This window comes from Nesoenas mayeri (genome assembly GCF_963082525.1).
Source record: "Nesoenas mayeri genome assembly, chromosome: 4".
NCBI classification, from domain to species: Eukaryota; Metazoa; Chordata; class Aves; order Columbiformes; family Columbidae; genus Nesoenas; species Nesoenas mayeri.
The window spans coordinates 61,975,413-61,994,497 of record NC_137540.1 but is presented as its reverse complement, the minus strand read 5'-3'; the positions used below and the strand labels follow the sequence as shown (position 1 = coordinate 61,994,497).

General features: G+C 37.3%; 1 protein-coding gene across 1 annotated transcript in view; it reads left to right on the top strand.

Annotated features, from left to right (window-relative positions):
* Positions 1–18,103, top strand: part of CPEB2 (cytoplasmic polyadenylation element binding protein 2) — a gene marked incomplete at its 3' end in the record, with an annotated part of 51,265 nt that extends 33,162 nt beyond the window's left edge. Inside the window, exons 6-11 of the mRNA XM_080343815.1 lie at positions 2,771–2,941; positions 4,588–4,677; positions 11,064–11,182; positions 11,475–11,589; positions 13,391–13,572; positions 17,876–18,103. Coding sequence (XP_080199941.1) covers positions 2,771–2,941; positions 4,588–4,677; positions 11,064–11,182; positions 11,475–11,589; positions 13,391–13,572; positions 17,876–18,103 — 905 coding nt within the window. The remainder of the gene's footprint in view (positions 1–2,770; positions 2,942–4,587; positions 4,678–11,063; positions 11,183–11,474; positions 11,590–13,390; positions 13,573–17,875) is intronic.
* Between the last annotated feature and the right edge of the window lie 982 nt (positions 18,104–19,085).

Here is a 19,085-nt window from a genome sequence, read left to right as displayed (position 1 = left end):
CTGATCTCTCTGGTATCGCTTCAAAACACATTCTGATGGTTTAATTTGTACCGGAAAGAGAGTCTTAGATTCTTGTCATTCTTAGATTTGAACAGTGGTCTGTGAGTAAAAAAGAAATTATTCTGAGGATTATTCTTTGATTATTTTTTCCCTCTACGTACTTGTGTATATTGTAAGTTGGAATTATCTAAGTACTTCTTTTAGAGAAACACAAAAACATAATTTCCATGGTCGGAAGAGACACCTTCCTTAACTAGAAATTTTGTGTTGTTTTTTAAAAAACAGAACAAAAACTGGAAAAATAAAATGAACTTAAATGCTTTTGTGACAATATTCTAATGGCAAAAAGTTTATTTAAATTGGCATGTTTTTAAGTCACTGAAGTTTCTTTTTTTCCTGCAGTATAGAAATTTGCAGAGGTAAAGAGCAAATCAAAGTGCTTTTTATAAAGCTAACCCAGCTAAATTACAGTCATTTTAGATTTCAGATGTTAAAAATAACTCTCGTATGTTAGTCAAAACTCGTAAAATTTCCACTTTTGCAGTTCCCTGCGAATTCCTCTAATTTGCCCTGTTTCTTCCTTTAGCCACTTCTTCATTTCACTGTCCCTATGATAACACCTCCATCTTCTCCATCATTCACATCAGTAATTCAGAAATCCATTGTTAAATCACCCTTTCATGATTGTGTAACCGAATCTTACCACGTCTTTGTATACATCTCTAAGACCCGATCGTTCTTATTATTCTTCATAACTGAAACTCATATCCGCATAACTTGCCTGCTGCAGTCGTCATAGCGGGATCTTGCTCCTCTTGTGTCTAAACAGAAGAATCTTCCTGGCTGCTTCTTCCAACTGTGTTAACTTTCTGTTTCTCCCTTACTTCCTCTCTTTTCTGCCCCACTGAGCACCAGCCATGTGCATCCACTTTTAAAGACACTCTACTGATCCCTTATCTGGCTGTTGAATGCATCCTTAGGACAGCAAGCCAGGATGCCATCACTTGCTCCCCACTACTGATATTCTCAAGCAGGCATGTCACCATTCCTGATGGGGTGGAGGAACCTGCTGCAGCCCTCTGCTTTTGGTGTGCTCCTCTCCATCAGGTGCCTACTCAAGACATAAGCATGAAGTGCCACCATAAAGATGTTGTAGTCCTGTGGTTCTGCTTTTATTTTGTGATCCTTGTGACATTTTACAATGTCCAGGGTTGTTTTCTATCAGTATTTTCTGATGTACTGTGTTTTTATTATGGATTTAGATACCAAATTAGGGTCATTAGGCATTACCGCAACATAGCTCATTGGTCATGATGTTTGCTATCTGTTCTCCAGCCTTGTCTTTAAGCATGTGATTCTCCGGTGGTCTTCTGGAGGTGAATGGCTTTCATAGTGCCCTCACCCCTGGCTGGCCAGCAGGATGTGTGCAGGTGTTCCTGTGGGGCTTTCCCGGCAGGGCTCCTCGGAGAGGGGAGAGAAGCTCCAGACTGGGTCTGGCTGGCAGCTGAGGGGCTGCAGTCACCTGCCAGCCGCCTGCTCCTGATACTGGTTTGCAGGGGGCGGATCTGGAAGAAGGTGGATATATGTCATGGAAAATTAACTTGCTTCCCAAAACTGTGTTAGGTGGTTTTTGCGTTTGTTTGTTTGCTTGTTTTTTGGAAAGCAGTTGAATTAATTAATAGTTATAGTTAATATAGTTAATATAGTTAATAGTGAGAGACAGGAAATGTTGCACTTAGAAGAAATAGTGATGTGGGGTATTTATTTTGCTTCACAAAAGTGATACTTTTAGGGCACTTTGCAGTTAAAAAACTGACTTCTGAATTTGAAACTGTAATTCATCTTTCTGTTGCTAATCTAAAGCAGCAAAAGTTCGAATAAGCTAAGATGCATATCTTGGCCTTTGGAGTCTTCGTTTTGGAGTTCTTTAGAAATTGTAAATATGAAATAGGGGGAAATAAGTAGGACAGAATTACCACATTTTCACTCCCCTCTGCCATCTGTACACCTGTTTTGATCACTTTGCATTTGCAAAGCCATCCTGTGGACTTCTCAGATATTACACTTGCTTTTCAGGGTAACTGTAATCTTACTGCAGCTTGCTACATGTTAGGAACCACCACAAGGCTTCCTTCCAGAATGGTGGTAAATTTGAGAGCAAGAAGGATAAATCAGCACTGTGACTCATATTTTAAGTGTTACATTTTGCACATTTATTAAAATTCTCTTTTGCTTTCTTAGAAATGAAATCTGTTCTTGTGTTATGAGCATCAAATACCTTTAGAGGAGAAAACATACCTGTTTGAAAGTTCTTATGGTGTACATGTTTTTTCCATTTCCCTCTGTTCAATTAAAATGTAAGATTTCTAGACATGCAGTAATCAGATGATGGAAATTATCAATTTAAGTTCAAGCTAAACCCAATATAGACTAATGAAACTCACTTCAGCAGCGCTTTTATATGTCCTCTTCATAAATAAGACCCTTTATTTAAAAACAAATTACTACTTGTCTACTAGATGCAGCAGAGTAACTACAATACGATGTAGTATGAATTACTATGCTTACAGTGATGACAGCTTGCAATCTTGAATTTCCTTCTTTGAAGTTTAATATATTTCTCATTTTTTCTTTAAACTAATGTGTACTTTTCTAATATATTGTTATTTTCATTTTTACTTTTCAGACCGCTACTCCTTCATTCACTAAAATTACATAACCATGAACCACCACAGAATTATTTTAATGTATATTATCTTTTCTTTTTAAGGCCGTTCTTCCCTCTTCCCAATAGATGATGGTTTGCTGGACGATGGTCATAGTGATCAAGTTGGAGTCTTGAATTCACCTACCTGCTATTCAGCGCATCAGAATGGAGAACGAATTGAGCGTTTTTCTCGGAAGGTGTTTGTTGGAGGTCTTCCACCAGATATTGATGAAGGTGAGCTGCCTGAAAACTAAGCAAACCAAGTTTGGAGGGAGAAAGATGGATGTTGAAAAACCGGAATGAAGTAGTAACAATAATCCACCCAGCAGAAAAACACTGTAGTGTAAAAAGCTAGTACTATATGTATAATTTTATGGGAGTTGTTGGTGATGCTGAGCTTAATATCACTTGATGTCATCCATCTCTTTTGAGGTGGTTCAGTTGTCTCTGATTCTGCACTTGGCAGATTGTAGAGTTGCATGTGATGCCTGGAATTTGTGCTTCTGCTTATCTTGCAGTGCATGTTCCTTTCAAATACACCTTAGTCCTTCTTAGTGTCCTCTATCTGTGCCTACTTTATTCTCTATTCATAGAAACTTCTATTAGTAATTGAATTTCAAATTCTATTTTACTGTTACCTGAAGATCTCAGAAGTGGCTTAGAAAGGTTAATATTTTTCCTGTTCATAAATAGAGAAACTAAGGCAGAGGAAGGTCAAGTGGCAGAGCACTCTGTGATGCGTTGAACACAGAATATACCACAGCAGCTCAGATTGTTATGCGAGGCAGTTGGAATTGCTCTGTGTAAAATAGTGTTGATGTGAAGTAATTGTACTGTTTAATATTAGGTTTCTCCTGTGAAGATAAGTGTAAATTACATGCTAGCTTTGTAATGTAAACAGAAGTCCCTTTGCAAGGTTTATTGTAATCCTACAGTAACTTGCAAACCAAATAAGCTGACTGTGGTTAATTAACTTTCAGACATGGAAAGACCATATTTTGGTTTAATCTTCATTGCGATGCCATCCTGCAATGTGCGGAGGGATTTCTTTTAATACACTTCAGCTTTTTTTAATGCACTTTAGCTTTGAATTCAAGTGTGCACTGTTGCCTTTAATACAAATGCTAAACAAAGACACATAGAAATATGTTTTTCTTTCTTTCTTTCCTGCCTGTTTGTATGCTGATAGCAGGATGTGACTGAGAGAAATGGAGCATATTTGTGTTTGATGAGCTATTGTTATTGTAGAGTTTAGCTGGTTTAATTTTTTCCTCATGGTCAACGTTCTTACAGTCCATGACAGGAAAAAGTGGCTGGGATAGAAAGAATCAGGAAGTTGTGCAAAAGGCATGGTAGATCTTGCAACAGGCTAGCTCATGGTTATGTTAGAAACACCTCTGAATAGACAATTTTAAGTTTCTGTGCCTGATCTGTGCATGGTACCAGCTGGAAACTGCTAAAAGGCTCATTGTGGTGGTACTTGTATCAGTATCTACCTACAAAGCTCTGAACTATACATCACTAAACAGTAAATCGTTTCCATTGCATTCAAACCAGATCGTGAATTTAAGGAAGCACCACACCAGTTTTCATCACTGCCTTTGGTTGCCTGTACGCTTCTGAAATGCTCCTGTTATTAAGCAATAAAAAACAAACAGAAGCTTAAAATCACTACAAATATATTGCGTAAATATTAACGCTTTAGAAGATGTTATTTATTTAAGTTTTTTGTTCATGAAAGTTGAATTTATTTTTCCTTTTTTTTTTTTTCCATGAACTGTCAGCCTTTGTTAGAAACCAAGTTCTTTGCTTGACAGTACTTTTTCATTGAGTCATGTCATTTATTTTAATTTATTTTAATTGCATCTGTCTGGTTTTAGATGAAATTACTGCAAGCTTCAGACGATTTGGGCCTTTGGTAGTAGACTGGCCTCACAAAGCAGAAAGCAAGTCCTATTTTCCACCAAAAGGTAAGAAAGTTGGAAGGTTCTGACCTGAGCACAAGTCTTACTCTGGGAAACTGTCTCATCTTTTTCCAAAGGGTATGATTTGCAATCCCTGTGAACAGATAATTCTACAGTTTCAATGCAGGTTCAGACATGGTTCCTTTACATACCAAGTGTAAAACCTGAGAGTGTTCTTTTAGCTTTGTGCCTGGTTCAGTGCTGGACTCCTGAAGGATCTTCCATGTTCTGATTTCCCATATATCACATCAGTGTTATTATAGTTGTATGGGTCATCCATCCTAAGTGCTGTGTTTGCATTTCTATGTGGTTTCCAAATCTGAAATTTGGTCAAGTTTTTAGGACTGAATCTCAGATAAAAATGTTCATAGGAGGTTACAGGCAGGATTCAGAAGGATGTGTTTTCATATCTGATCAAGATAATCAATGTTATGTTTATTTCAGTTTTAGGATGTGAATTTCCTATCAAAGCACTAATTATCTCTTTTGATAAATTATTAAATATGATTTTTAACTATTTCTAGTGTTGCTGTTAGACTAGATTTTTATAATATCACAAGATGTTGGTAAAGCCATTTGGTGCATTAAGTAATCAATTAGTAGCATATCTGTATGTGTGCAATCATGTATTGGTACATATAAAATAAGTGCAAAAATCTGATCCAGATAGGAGAGCAATGCAGAGATTATTCATTTAGTAAATAATGCAGCAATTCCTTTCTTCCCTGGAAGTGACAAAAGTAGGTATAGTGGCTTTATAAACTAATTCATCATTTATTTCTCTAATCATCTATACTGGGAAAAAAACAGAATTATTATCCCAGATGGATCCTCTAAACAGTGGGAAATGGAATTAAAAGTATTTGAATAGTATTTATGAACATTACATGGAAATTCAAAGACAAACAAAGAGACTTCGGCTTTTTTGATTGTCAGCCTGGTACACCAAGCTACTGTGTGGTTACATTTGATTATCCTAAGGAGTACATCTCTCTTCCTAAATTGCCAAGAGAAATTCTTGAGGAACTCTTTGAGGAAGATGCATCTCACAGAGTCTGTGATGAATATTTAGAAGAGGGAAAATGTAATATATTCTTACCTGAAAGGAATGGATTCTGGTGTTCATTTCCAGTGAGACAGTCCTGTCTCAGCATTTGAACATCTTAAGGATATATTTCCAGACTCCTCATTTAATTAAGCTTTTTGATATAGTTGGAATATTCATAATTACTACAGGGGAAAAAAAAAAACTGTAATGTAAGCAGAGCTTCTTAAAAGCAGAGAATACAAACAGGACTTTAGTCTGTTCATCTAATAAATTCAGGAAACACTTGCAGAATAAATGTTGATTTCCCATGATTAGTTCATCCTTATTTGAAATTTAATAGCACTTACTGGTCTTTAATCTTAAAACTTTATTCTCATTTTCAGTTTACTACATTATTCAATATTGTTGTGTAATGTAGCCTAACACATCTAAAATACAGTGTAGGTTTCTCTTTGTAGATATTCTGGAACTATAGCTTACTGTTAACTGCTGAATATTACTGTGTTTGTGTCTGTTTTTTTCAGTGCAATAGATACGGCACATGATTATTTTGTAGAAAAATGTCTTTAACAATTGTCTTTGTTAAGCGTTGCTTGTGTGTGCAGGCAAGAACCCTGTATTCATATATTTAAGATGTCTGGAACTGCTAAAGATAGGCTAAATACTAAGAAAGCTTTGAGACTGATCATTAATGAGCAATTTAGAAATATATACTGTATGAGCCCAAAGAGTTGGGGAGGGGGAGTGTTTGGGGTTTTGGTTGGTTGGTTTGGTTTCTTTTTTACTTTTAATGTCCGATTTCTTATAGGTTATTCTGCATGGAATCAGTTCAGTGTATATATTTTTGTTTGTTCAATCTCATGAGAGATTTGTGTAGTTTTACTTTCCAAAGACATCTCAGGATTACCAAGTTCTGGGCTGATTTACGTAATAGTCTTCTCCATGGTGAAGAGATACAGCCTGCCTTTTTTTCTACTCTTATTCATTTTTCCAGGCTGTGGTTTGTTCCAGGCTCTCTGCTTACACAGGGAAGGCCAAGTTCATAATAAATATTTCCTTGCTTGAAGAAATGCAAAAAGTGTCCTGATCCATCAAGGCTAGCTGCCTCCTGAGAAACACCAACTGCTTGTTCTTAACTAATTACATTTTCTATTGATTCACCACAAAATTAGACCCAAAGAAAACAGGCATTTGTAAAACTTCACAGTGATCTTAGAAGGAAACTCTGTTCTGAAGCAGAAAAATGTTATTCTCTTGAGACAGAAGTACAAGGTCTGTAAGTGATCTACCAACTGTAATGAATAATTCCTTCCTTTCTGGATTGCCACTGTTTGTCATAACTCCTGTTATTACATAGTTGGCAAATATACTTATTTATGAAACAATACACATGTCCAGAGCAACTTGCTGAGGTGAGGAGTCATTCTTATGATGATGAAGCTCTCAAAAAAGTGGTGACGTGAGGATATGCAAATATAAAGAAGGCCTTTCAAAATATGCCCCGTTGTTTGTGCGCTCTGTGCTATATATAGTCTGTATCCAACAGAGGATAATCTGATTTAAACAGGACAGTATCCCCAGCCTTTCTGATTGTCTGGGTGTTTCTATTGCCTTCTATCACAGCAGTTGTGCAGTAGCTTTGTTTATCCAGGGTTCTTAACTGATAATTTAGAACTGACTGAAAAATTTGGGTTGAAAATGTTCTTTTTCTAGTTCAAGAAGCAAAACTCCAGGTCCATTCAATATCTGTTTAACTTATTACCACCTTATTTGATGATACTGGGTAGGGATGAACTCTGGATTCAGGCAAGTGACTGTAGGTGTCTTCATGTGTGATTAGTGTCTAAGCTTTCTTTAATCAACAGGAATCTGGCCAACACAGTCAGTGTAGTATAGAGCGCTATTCAGGTCACCATAACGTGGGCACCTTGAGCTCGATTCATTTACCCCAAATGAGGATATCTGAAAGATGTACACAGGTCTTGCAAATGTGGTGTGACACCTTTTGAAGACCCACACCATTCTGGAGCAGCAGCTGAAGGCTGGGGACAGTCCTGCAGAGGGTAGATAGTGGTAGACACCTCCGTGTCCCACTCGGTCAGCCGGGGAACAGAGGGACCTTAAACACAGTCACTGCAGAAATATGGAAATAGGTTGTTGGATGTGGAAGTGAATCCTACTCTTCCCTACTCAAAAGTGCCTCGGCAAACAGCTACATTACTATTGTATCAGCCTGCATTTTCACTTCAAGTGTATTTTGGAGTTAATTCTCCATCAAAGATTACTAAACTGAATAAGTGAAAGATTTATGTTTTAAAGATTAATTAATATGATGAGATCTCTTTAAAGAGGAACAGATAAAATGTTGTATGTCCTTCCCAAGTGGGAATTACTCACATCATCAAATGTAGATCCATTGTATTAAGTTGCAGTTTACACTGATTCTTTCCGATCTAAGGCACAACATTCTGTGAGCAAGAACTGCACTGAGGCCATTTAGTCTCCTCTGGGGAGAGTCTGTGAAGACATTAGAGGAGCCAACCCCAAAACAAAATCCAGCTGTGATTTCTGTCACGGACAGTGCTGTGCTGGCTTGCACTGGTTCTCTTGACTGCTTTTCAAAGCCACTAGAGATAGGAATTAGCTAGAGTTGGATAGAACTTAAAGCTGCTCTCCGATTTCTACACAGAGTATGCATAGCAGAAACATCATCCTTCTAGTAAACTTCCATATTACTATGAAATAAAGAAATTATACATTGCTCAGGAAATCGTGTTAGCTACCAGTGTGAATCTAGTCTAGAATGCATTGCTTTTGATTGTCCTTTATCTAGCAAATACAAAAAATGAAAGTTTTATTTGGTGATACAGCTGGGACTCTTCAAACTTACCTGATGGGCTTTTTGTTTCCAGTGCTGACCCAATATATGAAAAAGAAAAAAAAATTAATTTCTTGGTCATTTCATTAAGAGAGACGTCAGCTTAGAGTAAGAGCTGTAAACTGTGCAGTATCTTTGGATATCAGGGAATGTAGTTTTGAAGCCAATTGCCATCTCCAGAAAGGTTTGTTTATTATTTAAGGTAATTTTCTGAAGACAGGTATTATCAAAGTCACCCACATTGGTTGCCTTTGAAAATAGGAGTGTTAGTAATAGTTCACCTGTTATGCAGAGGAATTCAGACAAGTGATAAACACTGATATGGAATACCTAAATTTTGTCTCCTACAGGAGGTATAAATTCTGGTGCAGGTGCACATGAACTAGAAATTTGTATGAAACTGTGTTTCATCCAATACTTTTCACCTTGTGAAATATATACAAAACATACAAGCCTTGTCTCTTGGCAAGTAATATCTGATCATGACCTGCTACTGTTGATGTACTTATGACCCAAAGGTATAAAGCAGCTTCCTTCGAAGAAAACTATTGGAGTAGCTTTGCTTTTCTGTTGTGAACAGACTTGATGGATATGGTACACCAAAAAAACCACAAGAAACTAGCAAGTTAAGCTGAATTGTAGCACAGTAGAACACCCCCTACTCTTCACCCTGCTTCCCCACCATGTTTCACTGTGACATGTACTTTCTGTCACACATGTATTAATAATTGTAGTTCAGTATTACTGCAAAAAGACTAGTTAGACATTGATTTTTATCATCATACTTATGCACATCAGGTGTAGTAGGATATAGTAACACTAGTTGTGCCCTCATCAAGTTCTGATATCTGAATTTCCTACCTTTTTACAAGCTGCCACAGTTATGTATATTAATAGCTGCAGACATACAAGTCATGGATCACATGGAGACACTGACTGTCTTCATGTATTGGGAGCTATGTGGCGATACCCTTCATTTGCTTTAGGATAAGAACTGATGGAAAATCAGCATCTGGCAGAATATTTTTCTTACTTCTGGCTGTGAGTCTTCATCTGTATATCTGATCCCTTAGTTGGTATTGCGTGCATTCAGCCCTCCTTTTGATTAATCAAGTTTTTACATTCTTGTACTGAGCTCTGGGTTCAGACAGGAATGTGTGTGCCTGGCTGCCACACAAGTAATGCCAGTTGCATGGGTAATATGTGGATTTTAAATTTGAAGATAAATACTGAAAGATAGCCCCATTAAAACAGATATTTAATCTAAATAATTACTAATTAGGTTTAAGTTAAACCTAATGGTCACTAAAAATATTGTTCAGCAATGAAAAATGGACTTCACAAGAAAATGTCTCTGGCCAAGCCCAAAGGTGCCCTATGGCGTATTTGTTAAGAAACTAAATAAGATTTAGATAAAAATATAGAATACATAAAACCTTGTTATGTACCTCATGTAGGAAGCTGTGATAGGACCATGGTATGAGGGGTGAGAAATGAGGTACAAGTTCTTAGAAAGACCAGTATAGGCCTTACAGCTTTTTCTTTAAATTCTACTTTGGCTCGCATATATCTAAAATCAGTTGTGCATTTATTTCTCTAATCTTCTGTTCTTCATAACACGTTGATTCTTTAATGCTCTTGAAGATGCACCCTGCCATCTTTGCCTTGATGAGCTACATGGTCTGTTTGCAGTAAGTAGTTGCCAGTGGTTAAGCAGCTTCTCTCAGAAATACAGCATTGTTCCCAAAAGGCTTGGTAGAGCAGCCATGCTCCCTCTTGCCAAGCCCACCCTAGAGCAGCTGCTTCAGCATTTACTCTTCCAAGTAATAACACATCACTTTGTGTCCAAATTCCACACTTAGTAGTAATCTTGGAAAGAAACATGGATTTATGGTACTCTTGAAGTTCATTTTAGAATACAACCTTAATTGTGCTATAAGGCACCTGCAAAGTAACAAATTTTGTGTATATCATTATACTGTAACTGTGGAGATATTCTAATGTGTGAGATTCTGTGCTTGTCTGACTGTTTTTACTGCAGCATTAAATAAGCATTTTAATTCCTATTTTCATCGTGTTTGGGAGGTTTGCGGGGTCACTTATGTAACAAAGTACTTTGATCTAATCTCTAGAATAGAGATTAGTCCCTTGTGCCAAGTCGGATTTTCATTGTATAATGTCCGTTGCTGCCAATGAATTATGCTCAGCCTAGACTTCCAGTACATGATAGAGCAGACGTGTTTGCTTTCATTTGGTTATTAGCCTCTCTTGAGAATTATTTTAAGGATAGAAGTTCTCTTGATCATGGCAAGGTAGGACAAAGATAACAACTAATAACAAAGAACTGGTTTGACTTTTTCTTACTTTCGGGCAAAACATGTTTGTATGGAAAAGTCACTGGCAAAGATGATTAAGAAAAATAAAAAAATTAAGAAAAAAAAATCAGTTGGTTTGGGTTTTTTCCAGGTTATGCATTCCTCCTGTTCCAAGAAGAGAGCTCTGTTCAGGCCCTGATTGACGCCTGCATCGAAGAAGACGGAAAGCTCTATCTGTGTGTTTCCAGTCCTACTATCAAGGACAAGCCAGTAAGTAAACAGTAGATGGCCTGCAGGCTATAGCTGCCATCTGTCTAAAGCTGCACTTGAAGTGATGACAATGAAAATAATCAAAAGCAAACTACCATTGGCAGAGCTCAACATCTGGAACAGTTGGATGGTTTTGAAATTGTAGTGTTTTGAATTAATAGGATTAAAACAGAACACCTAGACATGCTAAGCTAATGGAGTTATGACACTTTGACAGTTTATATAGGCTGATGAATATCCATGATGTAGTGAAATTTAAAGTAGCATACCGTTTCCTTTCCTAATTTAATAGGTTCAGATCCGTCCCTGGAATCTAAGTGACAGTGACTTTGTGATGGATGGTTCCCAGCCGCTTGATCCTCGAAAAACAATTTTTGTTGGAGGAGTCCCTAGACCGTTAAGAGCTGGTGAGTATAATCTGTGGCTATTATTTTTAAAAGTATAACATTATTGGAAATAATTTGAACCATGCATACTGTTGTATAGCTATGTATGGATAGATAGAGATAAATACATATAGAAGACTGTCGTGATAGTTATAACCACTGTAACAATATTCATGTATTCCTACATTTCTCTAGTAACTGCTTTTATCTGGATTTGGCCATGAATCACTGTTCATCATTGAGATTTACTGGAAACTGTGGCATGTCTAAAGCTGTAGAAAAGATTTTGATCATATTAGCAAAACTGTAGTGTAAACTATGTCACGAAAGAGTTTGTTTTTAAAATAATGCTATGGAAGCCTCTCTGCCATGCTGCATGAGTTTGTGGAGCTCTATTTGTACTTGTTTGTCATTGCGCATTTGCTACTCTACTGCTCTCAAGTCGCAGTTATTCTTGGCAATATCGACAAAGCAAAAACACAGTGATGAAGGAGTAGAGGAGAAAAGGAAGATACTCAGAGAGGTGGTGCAATCTGTATGGTACAATGCTAAAAGACATTGCAGGACTCTTTCTAGGCTATTGTCAGAGTACATGAAGGAAAAATTACATATTTCTGTAGCTGTGGAATGGTTGATCTACAACCTGGACAGTCTGCTTTATGAGACTGACTGCAGTCACCTTTTACATTATTTTATGGTGGCATTCTAGTAAGTAGGTTGAAGTGAATATTGGAAGAAGCAGTATAACATGCGGTGGTTCAAATCACATTTTCTGTTGGAATGACTCCTGGACTTCATTAGTCTTCCATAGTACGTAATAAGCTTTCAGATGGAAGATGTAAGAGAACCAGGTGATAGTGCAGATTTGGGGTATAAAGAATCTTAATGTTTTCTGTCTCGGACCTGCAATGCTTAATCTTTTCTGTTATTTTACTTTTAAGACTGTACTTTGGACTGTAGTACAAGCTCTTTAAAGGAGCATAATCACAGAATGTTCCAACTGCAGATTAATTTTTCTTTAAATTCAGTCCAGATACTGAATGCCTGTGATAGATTTGATGGATGCATTCTTATGCTTAGCTTTAAAATGCCTTGTATATGTGAAAATGAAACTTCTGTGGCATTGTGAAATAAAAATCATGACTTCACAAAAGCAGCAGATTTTTCAAACAGCTATTGAACATGAATGACTGCTGAAACTTTATACCCTAATACAGAGGATTCTAATTCTGGAAAAAAAATAGTATTTTCCACCTAAATGAATTGCAAAACTAAATTCAGAATGAAATAATACTAGAGAATTGCTAAAATACTAGACCTGTGAAATCTGAGATTGTTTCTATGAACTTCTCTAGCACTGTAGAGATAATGAAGCTCTGTGTGGCTGGTGGAAAGAAGCTAACTACATCTTTAAATTCAAGTAGGACATAGAGCCTTAGGACAGCCAGAGAACATGTACCAAGGAATTTGTGGCACGTAGATCTATTTTATAAAGCTTACATTCCATGCCTGCCTGAAGTCTTTTGCTGTAATCCTCTGAAGAAAACTGCCCTGGAATTTCAGTTCCAGGTTATCAAGGACTGCGAGGACTTACAGTTCTATTGTTCCTTGGGTGTATGTACCTGCAGCGTGAAGGATCTGTCTGCTGAGTATTTCATATCTTATTTAATATGTTTTTATATTTCTTGTTATTACTGTTACATTGGCTGTTGCAAAATTAATTATTAAAAGTAACTTTACTAGTGTTTTTAAATACAGGCGTATTATGTAAAGTTTGTACTGTAAGAACAGTTTAAATGAGCATTATTTTGTTTCTTAATAGTGGAATTGGCTATGATCATGGACCGTCTCTATGGTGGAGTTTGTTACGCAGGAATTGATACTGACCCTGAGCTGAAATACCCAAAAGGTGCTGGACGTGTTGCTTTTTCCAATCAGCAGAGTTACATTGCTGCCATCAGTGCTCGGTTTGTTCAACTTCAGCATGGCGATATTGATAAACGAGTAAGTTACACAGAAATTAAAAAAAATATATATAGTGCTGACCTATAAAGGTACTTCTCAGGGTGTGATAATATTCCATTTGTTTGGCTTTCATGCCAGCTTCTCCATTTCTTTTAGTATTCCTGTAACTTCACTAGTTCTAAGAGTGAAACCGTGAATGCCTCCAAACGAACAACACACATTCCACAGAGCAGCAGTTTGTTGCTTGGACATATGTTAGACCATATGTTCTTTCCATCCCGAAGTTCCTAATTTTGTTGTGTTTGGGCAAAGGACTTGAAAAATCTTTTTCTCTCCCTTGTTCTAATGAAACTAAATACTATGATAATTCCTCTGTCATTCACAGGAAACTCTAGTATTCACTGGTTTCAGATGAGCTTTATATTTGCAGCTGCCCTTAAATTAAGCCCTAATTGTCAGTGCTCAGCACTTCAGAACATCAATCAAGCTCAACACCTAAACTACAAAATGTTCTTGTCCTTTCTGTTTGAGAGTCTTCCTGGTATTTACCATTATACATTTCTGGTTGCATCTGATGCTTATTGCTAGCTAAAGCAAAACTAACTTTTTATTAAGAAGACTAGACAACTTAATTACTCCTAATTGGAAGTATAAGAGTAGCAAAGAAAACTGGCATCTAAATTATGTCAGTTTTACATGTCACTTGTTTTGATGTCAAGAGCTGCAGATCTCACTAGTATTAATAGATGTTCTTTAAAAAAAAAACACAGTGTTAGAGGAAGAAGGATGGAGTTAGGTAAAGTAGTTCAAGGTCCAGTCTCCTCTACATATCAAAGACATGGGGAAAATAAAGTAGTACAGTTAACAGAAGTCTGCTGCAGGGAGGTAGCACGTACTTCTCTCCTTTCAAATAGAATAATACAGCTTTACATCTGTCTCTCAGATACCAGTTGCCTAGTGAGCTGAAAATCCCCAAACATGGTCCTTTCCAGAGGCTGAGGGGATCTAAATGTGGGTAGTGAACTGGGCTTCACATTGCGATGAGATGGCTACATGTCACTGGTAGGATTGCTGTCCTTGTGACTTGCAGCTGACTTTGACTAATAGCTCTACCTTTTGGCTAGTTGCATAACAGGAAAAATGGCTTTGACACTGTGAGGGGATATAAAACTATTAGTCATCTTGTATTTGAGCAAAATGGGAATAAGGACCAGAACCTGTTCTAAAGTGCTAAATGGGTCAGTAAGCTTCAGAATCAGGTGTGCTTGAGGAACCATTTACAGTGCTTTTGGCTGTGAAGTGACCTAACTTTAGAGGTGGGCAGTTGGGTCCCATCTAAACTAGTTTTCCCGCAAAGGTGGGAGACATGGACTTAACCCCTGTAAACTTGGGAACACTTTTATCTTGGTCTTCCTCTTCCCATGGGGGTGCCCTTTGCAGTGGAGGAGTGTGTGGCAGACTGGCAGTGCCATTTCATAGGAGAAAGGAAGGCGTGAACCTGCCTTGGAAGGCTGCACTTCCATGTGGGTTTGTTTTGGGTTTTTTTTTGGGTTTGGGGTTTTTTTATGATGCGTCACCAGAGGTTTTAAGGGCTCTTTGGATGCTGAGCAGGCATCTGAAGTGGCAGTGCTTTCTGTTTGCAGAGAAAGGGATATAACTTGTTAATGTGTGATATAACACTGAAATACCTAAAGGTGGATGGGCAGTAAATCTCCAGTAAAACAGCAGCCATGTACTGCAGGCTTCTTGGAGCTTGAACAGGGCAGCGGGGGGGAAATCTACCCTAAATCCTAGATTTCAGAAGCACAGCATTTGAGTTGTATCCTGGGCTATTTCACTTGCAAAATCTAGCACCACCAAACCTCAGTATTTTAATAAATTTGTCTTTAAACCTTTAACTGGGGGAGGTTATGAACTTCTTTGTTTATTTCAAAGGTGTTTTAATCTTTATTTTTTAAATTATCCTACCTAATTAAATCACATGGTCAGTCCTTATTACTTATATAATTATATAGAGGTATTTATAAAACTCAGCCTTACTGAGGAGTAATAGAGAACAGCCCCTTAAGTCTGAGCTGTTTCTGAAAGTAGGAAAAAAGCTATTTTCAGAAATATTTTTTTGCTTCATGGAGTTTATACACTAATGCCTTTTCAGGGTCTGAAAAATATTCTGAAATCAGTATTACTGTTGCTTTATAGATGAGCAAGCAGTTTGTATAAATCTTTAAACCACCCTTTTGTAAATAAGGAAGATAGTCCAGCTTCGGGTACTGCCTTCATCTGAGATATGTATGTGAGCTGGCCAGTGGAACAATATATTACATATTTCACTGAAATCTTGGGGGCAGCCTGTTCTTCTGCCCTTTACTTTTATATACCAGTTATATCCAGTTTCTGTAGATCTGCTGTCCTTTCACATTCTTCTCGTAACCAGTTTTGTCTGTACAAAAGTCTTTTTTCATTGCTAAATTTTGCAGTTCACCTGCTTATCCTTCTGATCTTTAGTTCTAAGTATTTAGAGCATTTTTATTTTTTTTTTGCACATACCTTTTCCTACCTTAATTGGAAATCTTAGTGTCACAGGCACTTAAACATTGTCTGGGATCTTAACTTCTTCCTTGCTGAAGTACTCTGAGCTTCTCTCCAGTTCTTTTGATGTGTAGATGTGTTTAGTTTCTCCAACAGATGTTTTTCTTCAGTAGAGTGCTCCTCATCCTGGTTTATCATAGATGAAAGCTCAGCTCCAAACATTTCCTTGAAACTCATTTGGAGTTTCAGCTCCAAACTATTCTTTAAAAGTTAACTTTCACATGCCAGCAGTCTGCATCCACATCATGTAATACTTCCATTCCCCAAAGTGTTTCCCTAATACATTTGAAATCGTCTTCCCACCGACCTTGGTGCATTAGTGCACCGAGGCTTGAAGTATCTGCTTCTTTGTGCTTTCAGTAACTCTGAAACACAAACAGTTACCACATAAGGTACCTGTTTGTTGGAAAGTTTGAGTGTAATTTGTGATAAGCCAGGTTATTGTAGTGAAATAAGAAGTAGAGCTTATACTGAATATAGATCACTGGAAGAACCAGACTCTGTTTCAGACGTGGATGTGTTTGACACATCAGGTGTGACCTCTCCTTCTAAAGCTAAAAACATGAAGGCTTCTCTTCTGTAGAACTTCTGGGTGTGCAGCTGTATGTGTAAATTGTTTCCTCTGGAGACACAATGAAAAAAAGAGCATTTTAAGGGGTTCTTATTATTTCAAACATACTCTGCTTGAGTATAGTACATAAAGTCAATACCTATATGTAACATTCTTCTCAGGTAATGATATGTCAGAAAAAAAATCTCTTACAGCAGTGAGTTTTAGCATGAACTAGAATAAGTTTTTTGCTAACAAAAGGCAGAAAATACTGTCTTTAAAAGCGAAGAAATTGTGGAAGACAATACATTCCTTAATGATGGAGTCAACTCATGTTGTGTTTTATTATGAAGTTCTTCCTGTCTGATCACAGTCTGTAACAGTTGAGTTACACAAAGACATAATGCAAATTTAGCACTGGACTCCTGCCATTTTTCCACTCTGACGGTCAGATGAGTTGGGGAGAAAGAAGCTGTGTAGGACAGGTGTTTCTAGCAGTCCTGTAGACGTGCAAAAGGGTCTTTAAAAATATTTTCAGAGATGGAATGCAAATTTCTGTGCAGCTCAAAGCCACAAAAAGGGAAAGTAATAGATGACCAAAATCTGTAGCTCCAAATTTGGCCATATTTCAGTCATAGGGCGTCAATTTAAAGGGAACAGGGATGCTACAAGACCTGTATTCCAGCCTGCCGAAAGTACTTCTGATTTGCACACAGAAGTAGAATGTGCAGAGACTTAATTTTTTAAAAAAAGTTAATGTATCAATGCTTACATTCTTGTATGTCCAATTCTTTTTGCTAAACAGTATAGAATTGGATGTCATGTTGGGGTACATGGAGGCGCTGATGAGGTTGGTTGGGAGACCTTTGGGCTTGTTTGTGTGTTTTCTACACATACTTCCATGTTATCATTTGCCAAGAACATCCTTCCAGAATAAATTAAGGGGAGGTTCCGATGTAGCTATTTGTCACATGTACAGTATACTTCTAAAGATCTGGCTTCAAGTGTTCTGCTCGGTGTATGGATAGATCAGTAGCTGATAAATGATAAAGAGTAATAACCAGTTAGTTAGATAAAGGCGTTAATAGGTCTGATTTCAGACTCGTGTTTTGGTTTTTAAAACAGAAAAAAACGGAATGCTCTCATTTAACTTTTAAGTAGGAATAAGCGTTAACTAGAATTGTTTCTGTTTTACTCCAACAGGTGGAGGTAAAGCCATACGTGTTGGATGACCAGATGTGTGACGAGTGCCAGGGCGCGCGATGCGGTGGGAAGTTTGCTCCTTTCTTTTGTGCCAATGTCACTTGCCTGCAGTATTACTGTGAGTTTTGTTGGGCAAATATCCACTCTCGTGCAGGACGTGAGTTCCATAAGCCATTGGTAAAGGAGGGGGCTGACCGCCCACGTCAGATCCACTTCCGCTGGAATTGAACATGGTGAACCAGCATCTCCACAAGGAAAGAAGGGTGCATGTGGCTTACTGTGTTTGAAGATACTGACATGCAGAAGAAATAAGTGCATTCTTCTGCTTTTCACCCCAGCTATCAATACATGCATCTTTATCAGCAGCCAAAACACTACAAGCCTCTTGTTTTTCACCAAAACCCTACATCTCAGGCTTACTAATTTTTGTGATATTTTCATGTTAAAATAAAATGTTTTTTTGTATTTTCTCCAAGTTATTTTTATATGTAAAGTTAAAACTAGATATGAGAATGTTTTTGCGTAGGGGCACACAGTCTGCTGCTATATTTAGTGGGTGAAGCGTGCACTTATTTCTAAACATGGGTTTTTAACTTCAAGATCTGCCCCAGTAATTTACCAAAGGTAGCAAAATAGTGAAGATGGAATATGTCTGCTACAAAAAGCTTATTTTTATTGTTGTTGCTATTTTCAGTGTATACATAAACTAAAAATTAGGGTTGATTTTTTGCTCTCCATTTTGACTTGCAAGAAATAATACCTCAAGATAATCTGATTTATTAGCTATTTTTAAACATTTTTAATCACAAGCTGTATTAGCTTTGCTGCTATATAGGTGTTATGTGTAATGCCACCTATTAATACGGGATTGAAACGTTTAAGACACACTGCATTACAGATTAAATGCAGGCAGCACAATATGGCCTAAACTGCCATAGTTTTAGAATGTGAAAAAATTGCATGTTTACTTACCTGTATACACCATATGCATGCACTAGAACTATTAATTAACAAGAGGTGAGTTATTGCAGATGTTCAAAAAAGGCTCTCTTGAAACTAGGTAGCATGAGCAAATTTACAGGATTTGTTACAAAAAACAAAACTTGCATGCATTATTGTGACTGAAGTAAAGAAATGTCCTACCTGTGTACAATATGCAAATTAGTTTTAGACTAGAAAGTGCAGCCATTTTGTGACCTGGTCAGTAGTG